The 16,688-nt window shown below is 35.9% G+C and overlaps 2 protein-coding genes across 2 annotated transcripts; both read right to left on the bottom strand.

Annotated features, from left to right (window-relative positions):
* Positions 1-1,128: 1,128 nt before the first annotated feature.
* LOC128167629 (uncharacterized) lies at positions 1,129-4,007 on the bottom strand. The gene is made up of 2 exons (XM_052833447.1): positions 3,796-4,007; positions 1,129-3,477 (listed from the first exon to the last, which is right to left on the bottom strand). The coding sequence occupies exon 2, from the start codon at positions 3,400-3,402 to the stop codon at positions 1,594-1,596; it is 1,809 nt and encodes a 602-aa protein (XP_052689407.1). The 5' UTR covers positions 3,403-3,477; positions 3,796-4,007; the 3' UTR covers positions 1,129-1,593.
* A 5,874-nt stretch (positions 4,008-9,881) lies between these two features.
* Positions 9,882-15,744, bottom strand: LOC128168233 (indoleamine 2,3-dioxygenase 1-like). Its single transcript, XM_052834421.1, has 14 exons — positions 15,464-15,744; positions 15,294-15,392; positions 14,929-15,048; positions 14,549-14,667; positions 14,435-14,449; positions 14,219-14,321; positions 13,980-14,097; positions 13,775-13,826; positions 12,741-12,810; positions 12,575-12,650; positions 12,385-12,483; positions 11,297-11,387; positions 11,089-11,168; positions 9,882-10,140 (listed from the first exon to the last, which is right to left on the bottom strand). Exons 1-14 carry the CDS (start codon positions 15,539-15,541, stop codon positions 10,082-10,084), a joined length of 1,179 nt encoding a protein of 392 aa, XP_052690381.1. The 5' UTR covers positions 15,542-15,744; the 3' UTR covers positions 9,882-10,081.
* Positions 15,745-16,688: the final 944 nt, after the last annotated feature.

The raw sequence follows: 16,688 nt of genomic DNA, 5'->3' as shown, positions 1-16,688 counted from the left end.
ATTTTTTAAAACCTCACTGCACATCTATAGAACAGTTCCTATCATATCCCAAGATATGATGTGTCTATGCATTAAATCGTAAGAGGAGCTCTTGGATCTATGGGTTTTTTTAAACGTCAATTTTCTGCTACTATTTGACTCCCTGGATGAAATTTAAATTTTTAAAACCTTATTGCACATCTATAGGACAGCCCCAAATATATCCCAAGAGATGACGTAGTTACTCCAAAAGTTGCAAGAGGAGTTCTGGGAACCATACTTTTTTTGCAAAAAAACGTCATTTTTTGTTGCCCACTGATCCCCTTAATAAAAAAAAATTCTGGAACCTGATCACACCTCAATATGACACCACCAATCATATTCTAGAAGATCATTTGGCTACTGCCAAAAAAAAATGACGTTTTTGACACCATTTTTTTGTAAAAAAAAAAAAAACAAAAACAAAACAAAAAAACCGTCATTTTTCAGCCATTAAATGACCCCCAGGACAAAATTGAAAATTCCGAAACCTTATTGCGAATCTATAGGATACCCTAAAACATATTCCAAAAGATGATTTGTCTACTATTGAAAATGTAGAAGGAGTTCGAGAAAGAAGGTTTTTTGTGAAAATACGTCATTTTTTACCAATTATTTGACACCCAGGACTAACAGAGAATTTTTAAAACCTTTTTACAAAACAACATGATACCCCAAATCAAACTCCAAGAGTTCAGTTTGCTGGTTTATAAGACGTAAGAGCAGTTTGAGAAAATAAAACGTGACAGACGGACGGACGGACAGACGGACGGACGGACGGAACAGGGTAACAACAATATACCCGAACTTTCTTTAGACAGTGCGGGTATAAATATCCGATTTCCTTAAATCTGAATTCTTCTTTAAATATAACAACGTCTGAAAAAATTATGCTAAATAATGCTAAATTGACATAGGATTCAAAACTGATTTATGGTAAATAGTTCAGTAGATATTCAAAATGTTAGAATGTACCTTAAACATTAAAATAGGTTCCGGAAGAAGCTTTCGAGTCCCTTGTTAGAGCGGGATGTCAAGCATCAATATATTAAGTTCTTTGATGTGTCTTTTTGAGGAACTTCGCTTTTACCAAAATTTATAATTGATTCACAAGAATTCACACATTTACTCATTTCCAAATGTTGCGTTAGTTTTATTTAGTGGAGCGAACGGTTGTCAAAAAGAGAATGCTTTACGCCTTAAGAACAAAAATATATCCTTCCCTGAATAAAAAAGTCAACGGAAAACTGCTTTGTGTTTCAATCTACACCAATGATTTGCACCTTATAAGGATGATATGTTTAACTTTTTTCTTCTGCATTTGGTAAATAAATATTATAACAACTACTTTGAATTCATATGCATCAACATAGTTCAGCTTAAAAACTGACCTTTACAAAAATGCATACATAGGTCAAAGTAAGATAACACTTCTTTCCAAATTCACTATGCTTCAAAGTGCAAGCATCTTAACACACAGAGATAAGTTACAAAGATGTTATCGAATTATCACAATAACTTAATAAATGACATTGTAATGGCTGAGAGTTTACTTATTTTGTTTATATACAGATATTAGCCGTTATCAAAAGAGGAGAGACGGAGTCTGTTATCGTCGTCAGATAATATTTCGTGAGTAGACAAAGTCAAACAATTTCTGTCTTGTTCAGTGACCACTTGGTTTACATGTGGGTCATTTCTGTAATTTAATATCAAAGAATCTAATTTTGTAGCATCTTTAATTTCAAGCGCCGAGTATAAATCTTGTGGAATGTTCTGTACTGGTTCGATAGAGTTCCTAGGGCAATCCAAACACAGTCTGGGACGGTGAGTCTCTTGTACCGGTTCCTTGGAAATAATACTATATTCCACTGAATCATCGGACTGTTCCGAAGACGAAGCGGACGGAAACTGTCCCCCCAGCACTGACCACGAGTTATACGGACTTGGTTCTAATACAACACCGTCGACATTGTGGGGTTGGTTACCAACTTTGTCAACCATATATGGTTCCACCTTCACTGAAGTCTCTTCGGAGTCTCGAGTCTCTGTTAATCCTAGAGATTCAAGAGATGGGATCAACAAAGATGGTGCATCAGCTAAATCTTCGTGTTGTTCATCGAGGACTGTTTTGACCTCCGTTTCTGAGCCCAACTTTTTAAGGAAAGATCTATATTCCATTATCGAGTCAATCTCCTTGAAGTTTCCAGACTGTGCTATAGCTTCTGCCCTATCAATTTCCGAGTTAGCATCATCAAACATTCTTCTGAGCTGTTTTATCCTGGCCTTAGCAATGTAGTACATCATTTCTCGTCTTGCTTCGATGTCTTTAAGATTGATCTCGTTCATATACTTTTCTGCCCTGTCCACGTCCTCTTCGCAAATAACGCAACCCGGAATACAACGACCCTTGTTACTTAATCCCACCAGACAAAATATCATCCTTAGGAGAAACATCCTCTTCCACAGATTCCTGATTTCTTCCTCCTCCTCGCTAAGTGCCCACAGTCCTTTGCTGCCTTCGTAAAGAAGCGATTCCTTCAATTCCGTCGTAGGCGTCTGTTCGAACTGCCACAGCTTGAAGTACACGTCAATGTAGATCATGTTTGCTATCTCTAGACACGGCCCGGTGAAGTTCGCGCAACAATGGGCCTGTTTAACCATGTCTTCCCCTTCTGAAAACTTCTTAGCAATAGCCAAAGCATTAGCTTTTCTCCCGAAGAAAACGACTTCAGATATTGAGGCGTCTGTCGAGTTTACAGCAAGCGATTTTAGTTCTGTGAAAATGTCTTGATCAGGTAATGTTACATCATAAGTAATAGCAATTGCGTCAATTTCTGCTCCCAGTAAAGCAATATATTTGTCTGAGAGAAACTGCCGTTTAGATTCTGCTCTCTCGTGTTGAATCTGGTTTTGCAAAAGACGAGCCTGTTTCCGGAAAAAACTCCGTGGATCTTTAAACTGAGCATTATGAACTAAACGTTTGAGATTCTTAAAATACAAATGTATCGACTTTTTATTGATGGGAACCGACCGTTTTACAGTGACCAGCGACTGAGAATGTGATTCTGCGTATAAAAAATGCATATAAAGACTCCTGGCCAGTTCCTGATAGCCGTGGTCAAAGAAACGTCTACAAAGATCGTCTGATGACACGAAACTGTAGTCCCTGAAGACCAGGGTCCGAAATAGTTCTCCCCACGTGATATCACCCACATCCAATCGTCTATCCAGGCACCCCGTAATCTGCAACGCTAAAGCAACTGTCCTGGTGTCAGTGTGTTTCAAGAATTCCCTCAAAGCTTCAAGATCCTGTTTCCTGGGCATGCGCGGTCGGCATCGTTGTGAGATAGATATGATAGGAGTCGGAGGAATAGGATCCATCGTGGAAAGTATTTAAATAATTGTCTGTATTTTAGACCAACCAAGAGTCTAATCAGACGTTGTTTTAAGTTACATCTGGAATAAAACGTATAGACCAAAAAGTCATTTTGATACTCTGATTCTCAGGTGCACAAAAACATTTAAATTTTACCGTATTTTAATGAATGGATAAATAACAGGTTTAATTTTAATTTAATGACAAAGAATTAACACAAAGATAACCTATCAATTGATTTATGATTGTTTTATTTACTTGGACGTTTTGTTTCCCCCTTATCATCGGGGGTTGTTTATTCAACATTTTCAACTTAAAATTTAATACCCAAATAATTCGTATGTTCATTGATAGATAATATTACGTTTAAGATGGAAATACCCACAGGGGTACCTTACCTTTCTCCCCTCCCTTCTTGTTATTCTCACAAGTCTTAATTGATGAAATGGACGATGAAAATCTTATGGAAAAAATCCCGGAAATTTACAGTAGCTATACATGTATTCTATTTATAGGTGCAAATCATGTGTTAGTTTCGGTTTATGAGAAGGAGTTACAATGTAATACTAGATCGGTATTTAAAATACCAAATCTCTCCTTTGTTGGGGGAAATTCAATGACTGAATAAAGGTTTTAAAAAGATATATGGATATATAGATTTAAAATTCAAATTCCAAATATTTCCAAATAACCTACATATTTATCGATCCGTACGGCACGTGTAAAAATCTATCATCTATGAAAAGCCATTACCTGCTATTCAAAGGTATCAATAACGGACACGTTTCATATCCTACAGCGGACAAAAGTGAAAACATTAAATAGGTAACATAAACTTAACAATACCACAAAATAATGAACATAACTGTAGCGTGATATATCGACACAAAATATTCCGTTGATCGAAATTCAATCTGTATGGAAGCAGGCAGTTCAATCGCAAAGCAAACCTACAGACGACATATTCTTGATGTAATCCCGATACCCATAGTCAATTTGACATCATTCTAGAGAGGAGGTCAAAAGCTTGTTTATTTCCTTTTGGGGGAGACTGTAGGCATTCTCAATATATTTTATTATTCAAAAATGGACAAAACTCCGAAATTTCTTCATATTTTATTGAAAATGACAGTTTACAACATGATTTTTCATTGTGTGTACCAAACATTTAAGCCCCGCTACACCATATCAAACAAAGCTATTGTTATGAGGCATCATTGAAAGAAATTATATCTTAATTTCATGAACCTGTAGGCACCTTTTATTTACTAGATCTTACATATGGTAGTGGCCGTCCCCTCCCCTACCTGTAATGGCCGTCCCCTCCCCTACCTGAAATCTTGCAACAAGGACAATAAAATTATTATGTTGAAAAACTTTAGAATAATAAAAATGCCTCACTGGATATTCAAAAGGTGCAATAATCATATGATAGGTAATGATTTCCCATTAATTTCTTTTTGTCTATATGTTTTTATATCCAAACAACCCTCCCCAATGCCTAAGCACCAAACAGAAACCCTCCCCGGGGCATCTAAATAGGAAAACAAACAGTAGACTACCTTATTGTCTCACTTCAACTGCATTCATTCTTATGTCCGCATATCTTAAAAGAACAGATAACACATCCCCCCATCCCACCCCGCCCTCCCCAACACAGACACAAGACTAAACTATCGCCTATCTTAAATAATAACACATTTCCCCACCCCGCCCTCCCCAACACAGACACAAGACTAAACTATCGCCTATCTTAATAACACATTTCCCCACCCCGCCCTCCCCAACACAGACACTTGACAAGACTTAACTATCGCCTATCTTAATAACACATCCCCCCATCCCAACACAGACACAAGGCTAAACTATCGCCTATCTTAATAACACATTTCCCCACCCCACCCCACCCTTCCTATTGCAGACACTAGACTGAACTATTGCCTATCTTAATAACACATTAGATCCATAAGAATATCAAAAAATGTGTTTTATTAGTGTTTATATTAACATCTTTCTGTTAAACAATTATATTGAGTTAATCGTAAAGAGGATACAAAAGTTACTAAATTATTTGTATATGTACATCACGTAAGACAAATAGAAAGGACTGGCTTGGAAATGGTTTTCCATGCCATACTAGGTAATCTGTCATTAGGAATTTACATTGTAAAGTACGGAAAGTTTTGGAGATAATGCCAGAATGTGTGTTATATTTAGGGAGATAATGCCAGAATGTATGTTATATTTAGGTTGGGATTTATATCCTTATACACCTGGGGCCCGTTTCTCAAAAAGGCGTAAATCTGGGCTTAAGTTAGTCCGACTAACAAAGTTACGCCAATATTTAGTCGGGTCTAAGTTGCGTTTCTGAAAGAGGCGTAAGTTAGGGTTTAACTATGATTATATGTGGTGGATCAATTTTCCAATTCATAGTACATGCAGTACCCGAAAGTACGCATGTTATACATGTACTTTACCACTGAATGTGCATAGTTCAAGCTTTTCATGACATTTTATATTAATAAAAGTAGAACAAATGCCTATACACTTGTTAACATAATGAAATTTTAGAGAAAAACAGATGATATGAAAGCGGCATATATAATAGGTTTTAGAAACCAAATATGTGACAATTAAATGCATTGTAGATGATATTGAGGCACAATCTTACATATAGATTGAACGAAACAATACATAGAAATTAACTCCAATGTTCGTGTAAACTTCAAATATTTTTAGAATACATGCAGAATGAGAAGTATGCTTCATAGACACTGTAGGTCTTTAGACATTTTCAGATGCTGGGATAAGTGTCATGTTGTAAATTTTGAATTTACTGGGTATTTACACCCACCCAGTAAATTCAAAATTTACAACATGACATAAGGCTTGATTCTTTTTTATCAATTCACTGTATTATTTATAGAAAATAATATGACCATGAGTATAACAGCAACTAACTGAAATCGAAAATATCTACTGTATAAATAATATCACATGAACCTTGTCCATCCTCTGTTCCAATATTGAAAGAATGTAGACAATGACATGGAAACGATTCTTGATTTTCTGCGATTCAAATGATAATAGTTTTGAAAGATATTAATAGTCAACAACTAACAAGACAGGAATTATCAACATTTGAGGCCGGGGTCTCCCCAACTCCCTTTCCTGTTTTTGGTTTACTCGATGGATTGTTTTGTTTTGTCTTTTTAGGCCGGGGGGGGGGGGGGGGGGGGAGGTTGAAAGTAATATACACCATAAACAGGGAATAATTCGCCCTGTCTAATTTTTAATAATTTCACCCTCGTTGTCAGCGGGCAAATTTATGTTGATTTTCAATATCTAATATTAAGTAACAGCTGTGACTTGGCGAAGTCACGACCGAGTGAAACTGTTTGCAAGTGTAGAAGGACGGAAACTACACGGGACCAAAATAACCCTGTATACAGTATCTTGATTAAAATAAAGTTATAAAAGCAGTTATCTAGGAACACCCTTCCTATTAAAGGAAAGTTTTATAAATAAAAAGTTTTTACAAGTTTAATGGAAAAGGCATCTAAAAAATCACCTATCCCCTTCCGGATAAGACATTTTGCATCTCTGTGGTTTTAACAAGTGCATGTGAGTTTTACTTTCTTCCTATTTAAAGAAAGTTTTATAAATAAAAGGTTTTTACAAGTTTAATGGAAAAGGCATCTAAAAAAATCCCCTATCCCCTTCCGGATAAGACATTTTGCATCTTTACGGTTTTAACAAGTGCATGTGAGTTTTACTTTTTTCCCTATCTGCTTTGGGTTATTGGGGTGGGGGTGTATACAATTGTTTATATAATAAGTATGACAAATGCAAGCTAGTTAAATTTGTAAATAATGCACACTGTTGTAAAACTGCTAAAACAACGCTTTTGTATTGCAAGTCGACAACTTCGAAATAAAGAAAAATCCCTTGATATACGTACATCTTAAATATGATGAAACAAAACTATCATGAATTCAAGTAATTAAAGATCAATTCAATTAAATGAGTACAAATAAACAATGCATATGAATATGCACGGGGATCATTGATAGTACATGTGCCCCATACTTTTTTTTAAAAAGAATTACGATCGATGTTAAATATGAACGCAATTGACCACTTCATCCTAGAATTAATAAGATTAATGATTTTGATTACTAAAAATTCAAGGTTTGCATGTGAAATTTTATAATATTCGATAACCTTGACAAACGCTTGTCAACAGATCTAAAATTGATGCACACTCTGCACGCTTCTAAAACATATTTTTAAGTAATATTTTAACAAACAAAAATTTATTGTATCTAAATGCGAGTTCATAAACATTCCAAAATACATGTAGCTTTCATACGGTTTTGTAAAGATACTAGGAGCAAAAAAAAAATGAAAATGACAATGCATACCTGTTGTAAAGTTTTCAGTAATACATGTATATGTAAGGAACAAACAACCACACACAAGGACAAATTACAAATGTAAACGTTTTGAGTTGCTCCTATTCATAATTTTGAAATCAGTTTCGTTTCACAGGTTCAAATTTGATTAGAAACATTAAATTCTAGTTCATGCTTACTGAGAATTGATAAAAAAAAATCAATAATCTATTCGTACTTATATACATCTATCTTGTTGGGGATTAAATGTTTAATTTAGAAATAAAGCATTTTTTAATAATTGTGTTTATATCATTTATTGGGGTATACCCATTCTTCACACTTTAGGTAAATTTCATTACGAGTAGTAATATATATTACATACGTTTAATAAGGTGAGCCCATTATTTATCAAATTGATTTAATCTTAATTATTTTAGAAATAGAAACAGTTATCGAACAATAAGTATCTCTTAAAGTTATACGTACATGTACAAATAACACATAAAACAAACCAAAAAATAAAATTATCTGTATATTTTGCCTTAGAAACAAAACACTCGCCATTTTTGTGCACAGATTAAGGACTTACGCCTACCCATTAGCAGGCGTATATTTAAACCCAAATTTAGTCCCGACTAAGTTTCCGCCTTTTTGTGAAACGCAGCTTAGTCTGGTTTTGAGGTTTAGTCCCTGATTTAGTCCGGACTAAGCTTACGCCTGGACGTAGGCCTTTTTGAGAAACGGGCCCCAGGTGTGGATACAGGGGCCAAGGGTTCAAATACCTATGACTGATTCTTAATTAATGGGAAATATACATTTCTTCCGCTTCATTTTAAGCAGTGTTCTTTAATAGCTTGAAAAAAACAAAACAAAACAATCGATCGATTTAAACCAAAAACAGGAAAGGGAATTGGGGAGACCCCGGCCTGAAATGTTGATAATTTCTGTCTTGTTAATTGTTGACAATATCTTTCAAAACTATTATCTTTGAATCGCAGAAAATCAAGAATCCTTTCCATGTCACTGTCTACATTCTTTCATTATTGGAACAGAGGATGGAACTTTTTTTCCTTTTGTAGACATGGACAAGGTTCATGTAATGTTAGTTATACAGTAGATATTTTCTATTTCAGTTGGTTGCTGTTTATAACCTATGGACATATTATTTTCTATAAATAATATAGTGATAGGGTAAAAAAGAATCAAGCCTTATCCCAGCATCTGAAAGTGTCTAAATATCTACATGAAGCATACTTATCATTCTGCAGATGTATGCGGGTATATCTACTGTACCCTGTCCCTGTATTCTATAAATATTTGAAGTTTACACGAACACTGGAGTTAATTTCTATGTATTGTTTCGTTCAATTAATATGTACGATTGTGCCTCAACATCATCTACAATGCATATATTTGGTTTCTGAATCCTCTTACATATGCCTTTTTCATATCAACTGTTTTCTCTAAAATTTCATTATGTTAAGAAGTGTATAGGCATTTGTTCTACTTTCATAAATACACACTGTTATGAGCGACTTGAACTATGCACAGTGGTATAGAATAGCATGCGTACTTTCGGGACATGTATTATATATATATGAATTGGAAAATTGATCCACCACATATAATCATAGCCTCAAAGCAAAACAAAATAGGATATGCGCATGCTTAGTACTCAGCGGAGATGTCTAAGTTCTTCTACATTTAAACCCTAACTTACGCCTCTTTCAGAAACGCAACTTAGACCCGACTAAATATTGGCGTAACTTTGTTAGTCGGACTAACTTAGGCCCAGATTTACGCCTTTTTGAGAAATGGGCCCCTGGTCGGTTTCACAAAATGAAGCAGAACGCGGAAGTATAACGTTTGGCACTAAATTCATTTTCAAGGGTATTATTTTATATTTGCTGATCAACGTAACAAAGTAGCACTACCTTGTTGTGTATCAATATGTGAAAAAAATACGCTTATCGTCTGCACAATATATCAATATTGTAGAAATATTGTTCAATCCCTTGCTCTCAATATAGTTAAAGGTTCTACTATATTTCCAATGTTTTAACAACAAGCAAGAGATGAAATAAAAATTACAGTTTTTTTGTTTATTGTAATAAACATACAAAATAACTATAACGTTAAAAACCACAACTGACATTAATGCTCATCTCGAAAAGTGGCGGGGTTCAAAACATATGATTGGCAAAATGACTTATTATCAGACTACAGCGACCAAAATGAACTACTGGAATGATGGTCTTGATGCTGACGTCATGAATATCAAATAACGTCATTCTACGAGAGCTCTGTTCGTAGCGTCACGTATACTCTTCAAAAATGGAACGAGACCTAAAATGAAAGGTGAGACATTGATTGTAATGATCATGGGAAGAGAATATGGAGAAGTCCATTTTACAAGAGAATATGGAGATGTCCTTTGTACAAGAGAATATGGAGAAGTCCATTTTACAAGAGAATGTGGACAAGTTCATTTTACAAGAGAATTTGGAGAAGTCCATTTTACAAGAGAATATGGAGATGTCCCTTGTACAAGAGAATATGGAGAAGTCCATTTTACAAGAGAATATGGACAAGTTCATTTTACAAGAGAATATGGAGATATCCATATACAAGAGAATATGGAGATGTCCATTTTACAAGAGAATATGAAGAAGTCCATTTTACAAGAAAATGTGGACGTGTCCATTTTACTAGAGAATGTAAACAAACTGTCCATTTTACAAGAGAATATGGAGATGTCCATTTTACAAGAGAATATAGAGAAGTCAATTTTTCAAGAGAATATGGAGATGTCCATTTTACAAGAGAATATGAAGAAGTCCATTTTACGAGAGAATATGAAGAAGTCCATTTTACAAGAAAATGTGGACGTGTCCATTTTACTAGAGAATGTAAACAAACTGTCCATTTTACAAGAGAATATGGAGATCTCCATTTTACAAGAGAATATAGAGAAGTCAATTTTTCAAGAGAATATGGAGATGTCCATTTTACAAGAGAATATGAAGAAGTCCATTTTACAAGAGAATATGAAGAAGTCCATTCTACAAGAAAATGTGGACGTGTCCATTTTACTAGAGATTGTAAACAAAATGTCCATTTTACAAGAGAATATGGAGATGTCCATTTTACAAGAGAATATGGAGATGTCCATTTCACAAGAGAATATGGAGAAGTCCATTTTACAAGAGAATATGGAGGTGTCCATTTTACAAGAGAATATGAAGATGTCCATTTTAAAAGAAAATTTGGACGTGTCCCTAAACCAGTACTTACTGGATCCACCAGTTCCCTTGTTAGACACGGACTCAAAGTCTCTGTTCCTCGCCTCGTTGTTGGACGTAATAATTATATACCTGTAAATATTCATAAAAAATCGTATCATGTACCTGTAATGTTTTGGTACCGTAATCATTAAGTGTATGCCATAAATGCATTGTTAAAATTAACTGAAATTTCAAAGCAAATGATCTGCTCTGCTTACTTTGTGACGATCTGTATGTGATAGGAACGGAAGTCTATCAGTGACTGTACTGCCTCGTTATAGGAAGTCTTCACATCTTCACAGGCCTGGGCTAATCAATTGGACAACACAGTAATTAAATTTAATTTAATCCTTATTATTCAATATTTTGCTATTAATTGTAGAAAAAAAATTGACATTTTCATTGTTTTGCCTCAGATTGATTGTTTTAAACATGGCACGCGATTGCCGAATATATTTTTATGTCCGACTGGTGGGATTAATATCATGCAATATGGCCGAGGCTTTGCCTATCTATCTCGACATTTAATATTATTCAATACAGAAAACGTGTTTCGTATACGTCTTTGAATTAGGAGTGGTTGCCTTTTAAAATTACTTTAAAAATTGAGTTGTTGCCCTTAAAATGATGTTAAATTGTTGTTTTTGAAGCAGAATAAAATGGCAGCGTCGATATTTGCTCAAACTTCTGCGGAGGAAAGAGAAAAAACGCTTAAAATTAAATAGCAACAAAACTTTGAAAATGAACAATAGTGCACCGAAGATTTTCAAAGAGTATATTTACATGTATTTGCGAAGATCTTTTTGTGAATAAGTATCTCACGTGATAGTCCTCGGGTGAAAATTCACTTATTTGGTTTGTTACAGACTGACTACAGATGTATATCGGGTTGATCAATCTCATAGACGGCTCGCTTCGTCTTGTCGTCTATGAGATTGGTCAATCCGATATATTTTCGTAGTCAGTCTTCGACCCGCCGTCTATGAGATTGATTAACCCGACAAATTTCCCGTAGTCAGTCAAACCTAATAAGTAATATTATATATTGTACAAAATTCAAAGAAACGTCATGCGGATTTATATGTTTTCTGTGACGTTGGCAACTGTTGTTATATATTTTTCCGCCAATCAGATTGCGCGTTAGAAACGGAATTAAGACCCAGAGTGCCTAAAAATATATATTACAAAGAGGGAATTTTGAACGAGTTTAGCAATCATAATCCGTGTCAGACTGAAATTCTGAAGTGATCATTAATTGAAAATACAACTTTTAAGTTAATTACTTGAGGTTATGAGGTGACCTTACCATACTGCCTTAGACTGGTCTCCCGGGAAATCAGCTCGATAAACGCGGCGTGTTTGGGAGGCATGTACGACCGCATTTTGTTTAAAAAGTCTTCTATGTCTAAAATACAAAACAGAACCAATACACCACAAGAATTAATGTTTCGAACAAGTCCACCATTGAGTTACTTAGAGTGAGTCTTGGGGAGTACCTTGATCGTGTTTGACCCCTAGTGCAGCATCCATCAACTGCATCGTGCTGCTCTGTGCCGCGCTTCCTCCGATCATCTGTAACCATGGCAACATGAATCTTTATTTCACACAAAATAATACTATTGTGTTGTCTTTTAATATGTTTGGACACTGATGTATACACACCTTTTGAGGTTTCTCCGATACTCCTTCGTAAATTAGTCCTTCCGGTAATGAAGATCCATTCCCGCCCCATCTTCAAATATTGGATCCGGAAATTATTTAAAAAAAAGGAATATATTAACAAGAGGCCCATGGGCCATATAGCTCACCTGAGGAACGATAATATCGGCTAAATGGAACATAATACAAACTATCTGGACAATGTTGTGTAATGCATGTAGATCCTGGATAAATAAAAATCCCATTGCTTCTCAAACAGATCCTAAACAATTTTTATGTATATATGGGATACAAACCTACATCAAACTCTGACGCTCAAGAATTGTCCACGCGGGCCTTAGTCTACACAATTTAAAAGAATCACCCGGCTGATAAGTTTCTGAGAAGAATATTTTCAAAGATTTAATCATGTGTAAAACTTCGACACCCCCCCCCCCCAATTGTGGCCCAATCCTACATCCGGGGTCATGATTTTAACAAATTTACATTACCTGAGGATGCTTTCACACAAGTTTCAGCTTTCCTGGCTAATTAGTTCCTGAGAAGAAGATTTTTAGATATTGACAATATAAATTTTTATGTAAAACTTCGACCACCCCTCCATTGTGGCCCATCTTTCTCCCAGGGATCGTAATTTTCACAACTTTAAATCCACACAAGATTCAGCTTTTCTGGCCAAATTGTTCTTGAGAAGAAGATTTTCGAAATTTTCTTAAAATTTTTCAATAATTCCTAAGTAACTCCCCTTGAAATAGGGCGTGGTCTTTAATTTTCACTATCAATCCTCTTTGCCTAAAGATGTTGTGTGCCATGTTTGGTTGAAATTGGCTCAGTAGTTCTTGAGACGATGTCGAAAATTTGAATAGTTTAAGGACAGACAGGTAGACGGACAGACAGACGACAGACAAAATGTGATCAGAAAGCTTACTTGAGCTTTCAGCTCAGGTGAGCTTAATGCTCTTTTTTCCAAAATAACCTATAAACATCGTGCATTTATCTTCAGTTAACATTGTATTTTGAAAAGGAGATTTCCTTACCCATTAAGATAGGGACGCAAAACATTGTAAAAGACATCTGCATCAAGCTCATCTAAAACAAATCAAAGTAAATAATCTTTGATCACCTAATGGACGTGTACAAAATCATGTGGCTTAATAGAACACCTAGCATCTTAACTTTAGGTACACTGTTTTTCTTTATGAGACAAAACAAAGACATGGCACATCAAACAAGAATAATTACCGTGCATTCTAGAAAATGTCTCCTTTAGTATTGTCATCACATTTTTGATTTCCGCCATGGAATTCTGGTATCCTTTGACGTCATCATTGTACGCAGTGGAAATAGCTTTGATGATGTGCTTTAAAGAACCAATATGAACACTGATGCATAATAAATTAAATCAAATTCCTGTTAATTATTATGAAAATATTAACTGCACTCTCTCCCTAAAGCAACAAAAGAAATACAAACAAACAAACCGTAATGGCAGGAGCGAATTTGTATTCTATCATGGCGGTGACTATGATGAACCATTCGGCCTGCCTACCCCCCGGAACGACGTGATACAGACAGCTGAGGTTCCTGTTACACGGACAGACAGACGTACACCGATCACAAACAACATAACAAACGAACTGTGGTTTGTGTTAAAAAGATATCATCTCAGAGACTTTAAAATGAAGCAAGGTACTTACGATAAATCCACAGGCCTGTAAAATGAGAGTTTAATAAGCTTTCAGGCATTTTGTTTGTGTGACATTTCGCATAAAATGTAAAGGAACATATGACAGACTGTGGTGTGAGTTTACCTGTTTGGATCTTTGATTTTGACGTTAGCGAGACAAAGTGCGGGATGGCAAATAACTGGTTGGAGACCAAGACGTTTAGACACCGCACACCAAGGCACTGCCAGGGCCCGGGGTAATACCTGATACAATAAAACAATATATCAGGAATGTGAAATGGAAAAGGCAATGAGAAGGCTTGGTAAAACATCTGACACAATGTATAATATATATAAGGAATATACTTTTGAAAACTTTAGGCACTGTATTTAAGGGCCCAGGGTAAAAACTGATGCAATATAATAGCGTTTACAGAAACCTTAGACCGCAACTAATACATCATACAATGATACATCAATACACCATGCAACTCTCCAAGAATATTAAGTCGGTAGATGGAGAACCTTTGGAACCCCTTGGTCGCCTTCCTGCCAGATGTACCCAGTGGCAATGGCACCCAGCACTACATGAGCGAGTCGAAGTTCACGGTACGACGTCAGGCGCTCGTGATCAAGTAATGGCAGCTAAACAGAAAAACCGAGTGGTCAGTGTGTAAATAGTCATCAGGTTTACGAGAGATTTCGGAAACTAATTAACATTCTATCGTCCGAGCATAATTAACTGAGTGACTTTACAGCTTTAGGTATCTGCAGTATTTATTATCTTCACATTAATTTACATTTAATTGATTTTGTGAAACTTGCTGATTGGTCTATGAAAATTAGAAAAAAAGAATATATGAAAATTAAAAAAGAATATCATCGATTACCTTTTGAACTTTTTCCCGCAAAGTTTTATCCTGGCTTGATAACTTTGGTGCCTCTTTTGCAAGAGAGTTCCATTCCCCAAAGTACTCTGGCAGTCGTTCCTAGAATATTTCAATCGGTATAAGTTTTTGTCCCCTGTTGTCCGCCTTAGTTTTAATAGTTGTATACATACCAGTGGTTTGTCGAGAAGAAACCCCATAGTACTAGATATCCCATAATCCTTGAGGTTTACTCCAGTGAGCTTAGCCATTCACTAACTTTTGCTGTGTAAATGATCAAGAGCAAATCTATCTGAAAATTATTTAGTGTGTAGGTGAACAACGCACTATGACGGACATCGTGACATTAGAACCAAGAAATACGGAAGCTCTTCTCCCCGTGGACAAGGACTCCATTCACTATTTACTAGTGTTTAATCGAGTCGCCAAATTGCTTCCTGTTTCCTTTGATATAACGAGAAATAGTCCGTAGAGTTAACTTTTGTATTATGAAATTTTCTTTAAGGGGGATGTGCGGCCATTTTTTGTACATTTTAGGATAAGAATGTAAATATTTCTTAATCTGGCTTGTTTCACAGGGGCTCGGTTGTTCGACACTGAAATGTGTAACAATTTATTCCCGAATAAAAAAAATATACATAATGGTCATTCAATATATGTTCTATGGTATCGAAATAAAATCCGCCGTTAAACATTTTTTAAAACGACGATAAAGGGCGATTTTAACGGCGGATTTTTTTCGATACCATAGAACATATATTGAATGACAATTTATGTATATTTTTTATTCGGGAATAAATTGTTATACATTTCGGTTTCTGACAACCGAGCTCCAGTGCACCAGACCGGTCTATTGTGTGTACATCGAATCGCACCTGTAAATACAGTATACTTGAAAATACCACTCATTTTGACTTCCGTACAGATGGCCTTGTAGCTGTAGACGAAATTCGTCACACTAATTCAGCTTAAGAGTGCAAGCTATTCGGCAACTTCGTTACTATTTATAACACCCCACAGTGAAAGGGGGAGGCTGATGATGTCATAGACAGGGGCGGATCCAGTTTTAAGCAGGGGTCCTGGGGGGCAAAGCCTCCGGAAGCTCTTGGATTCTAGAGATTTTGTTGAGGTTAAAATGAAGCTTTCAAAATTAGACTTTTGCGATATTTACAATTTACATTTAAAGGTTTGCAAGGACAGATCCAGGATTTGAAGTCAGTGGAGGTGCTCGTTTTAGGCAGGGGGTCTGCCGGGAGGAGGGGGGCGCCATGGGGCCGCCAGTGGATCCAGGGCAAAGCTTTGGTGGCACTGGTGGTCCTGGGGCGAAGCCTCTGGAGGCTCCTAGATTCTATGGATTTTGTAGGGTAAATGAAGTCTTCAAATTTATCTTTTTGTGCA

Source organism: Crassostrea angulata, chromosome 10 (genome assembly GCF_025612915.1).
Source record: "Crassostrea angulata isolate pt1a10 chromosome 10, ASM2561291v2, whole genome shotgun sequence".
NCBI classification, from domain to species: Eukaryota; Metazoa; Mollusca; class Bivalvia; order Ostreida; family Ostreidae; genus Magallana; species Magallana angulata.
The sequence above is the reverse complement of the archived record's forward strand: the minus strand, read 5'-3'. Positions and strand labels throughout refer to the sequence as shown.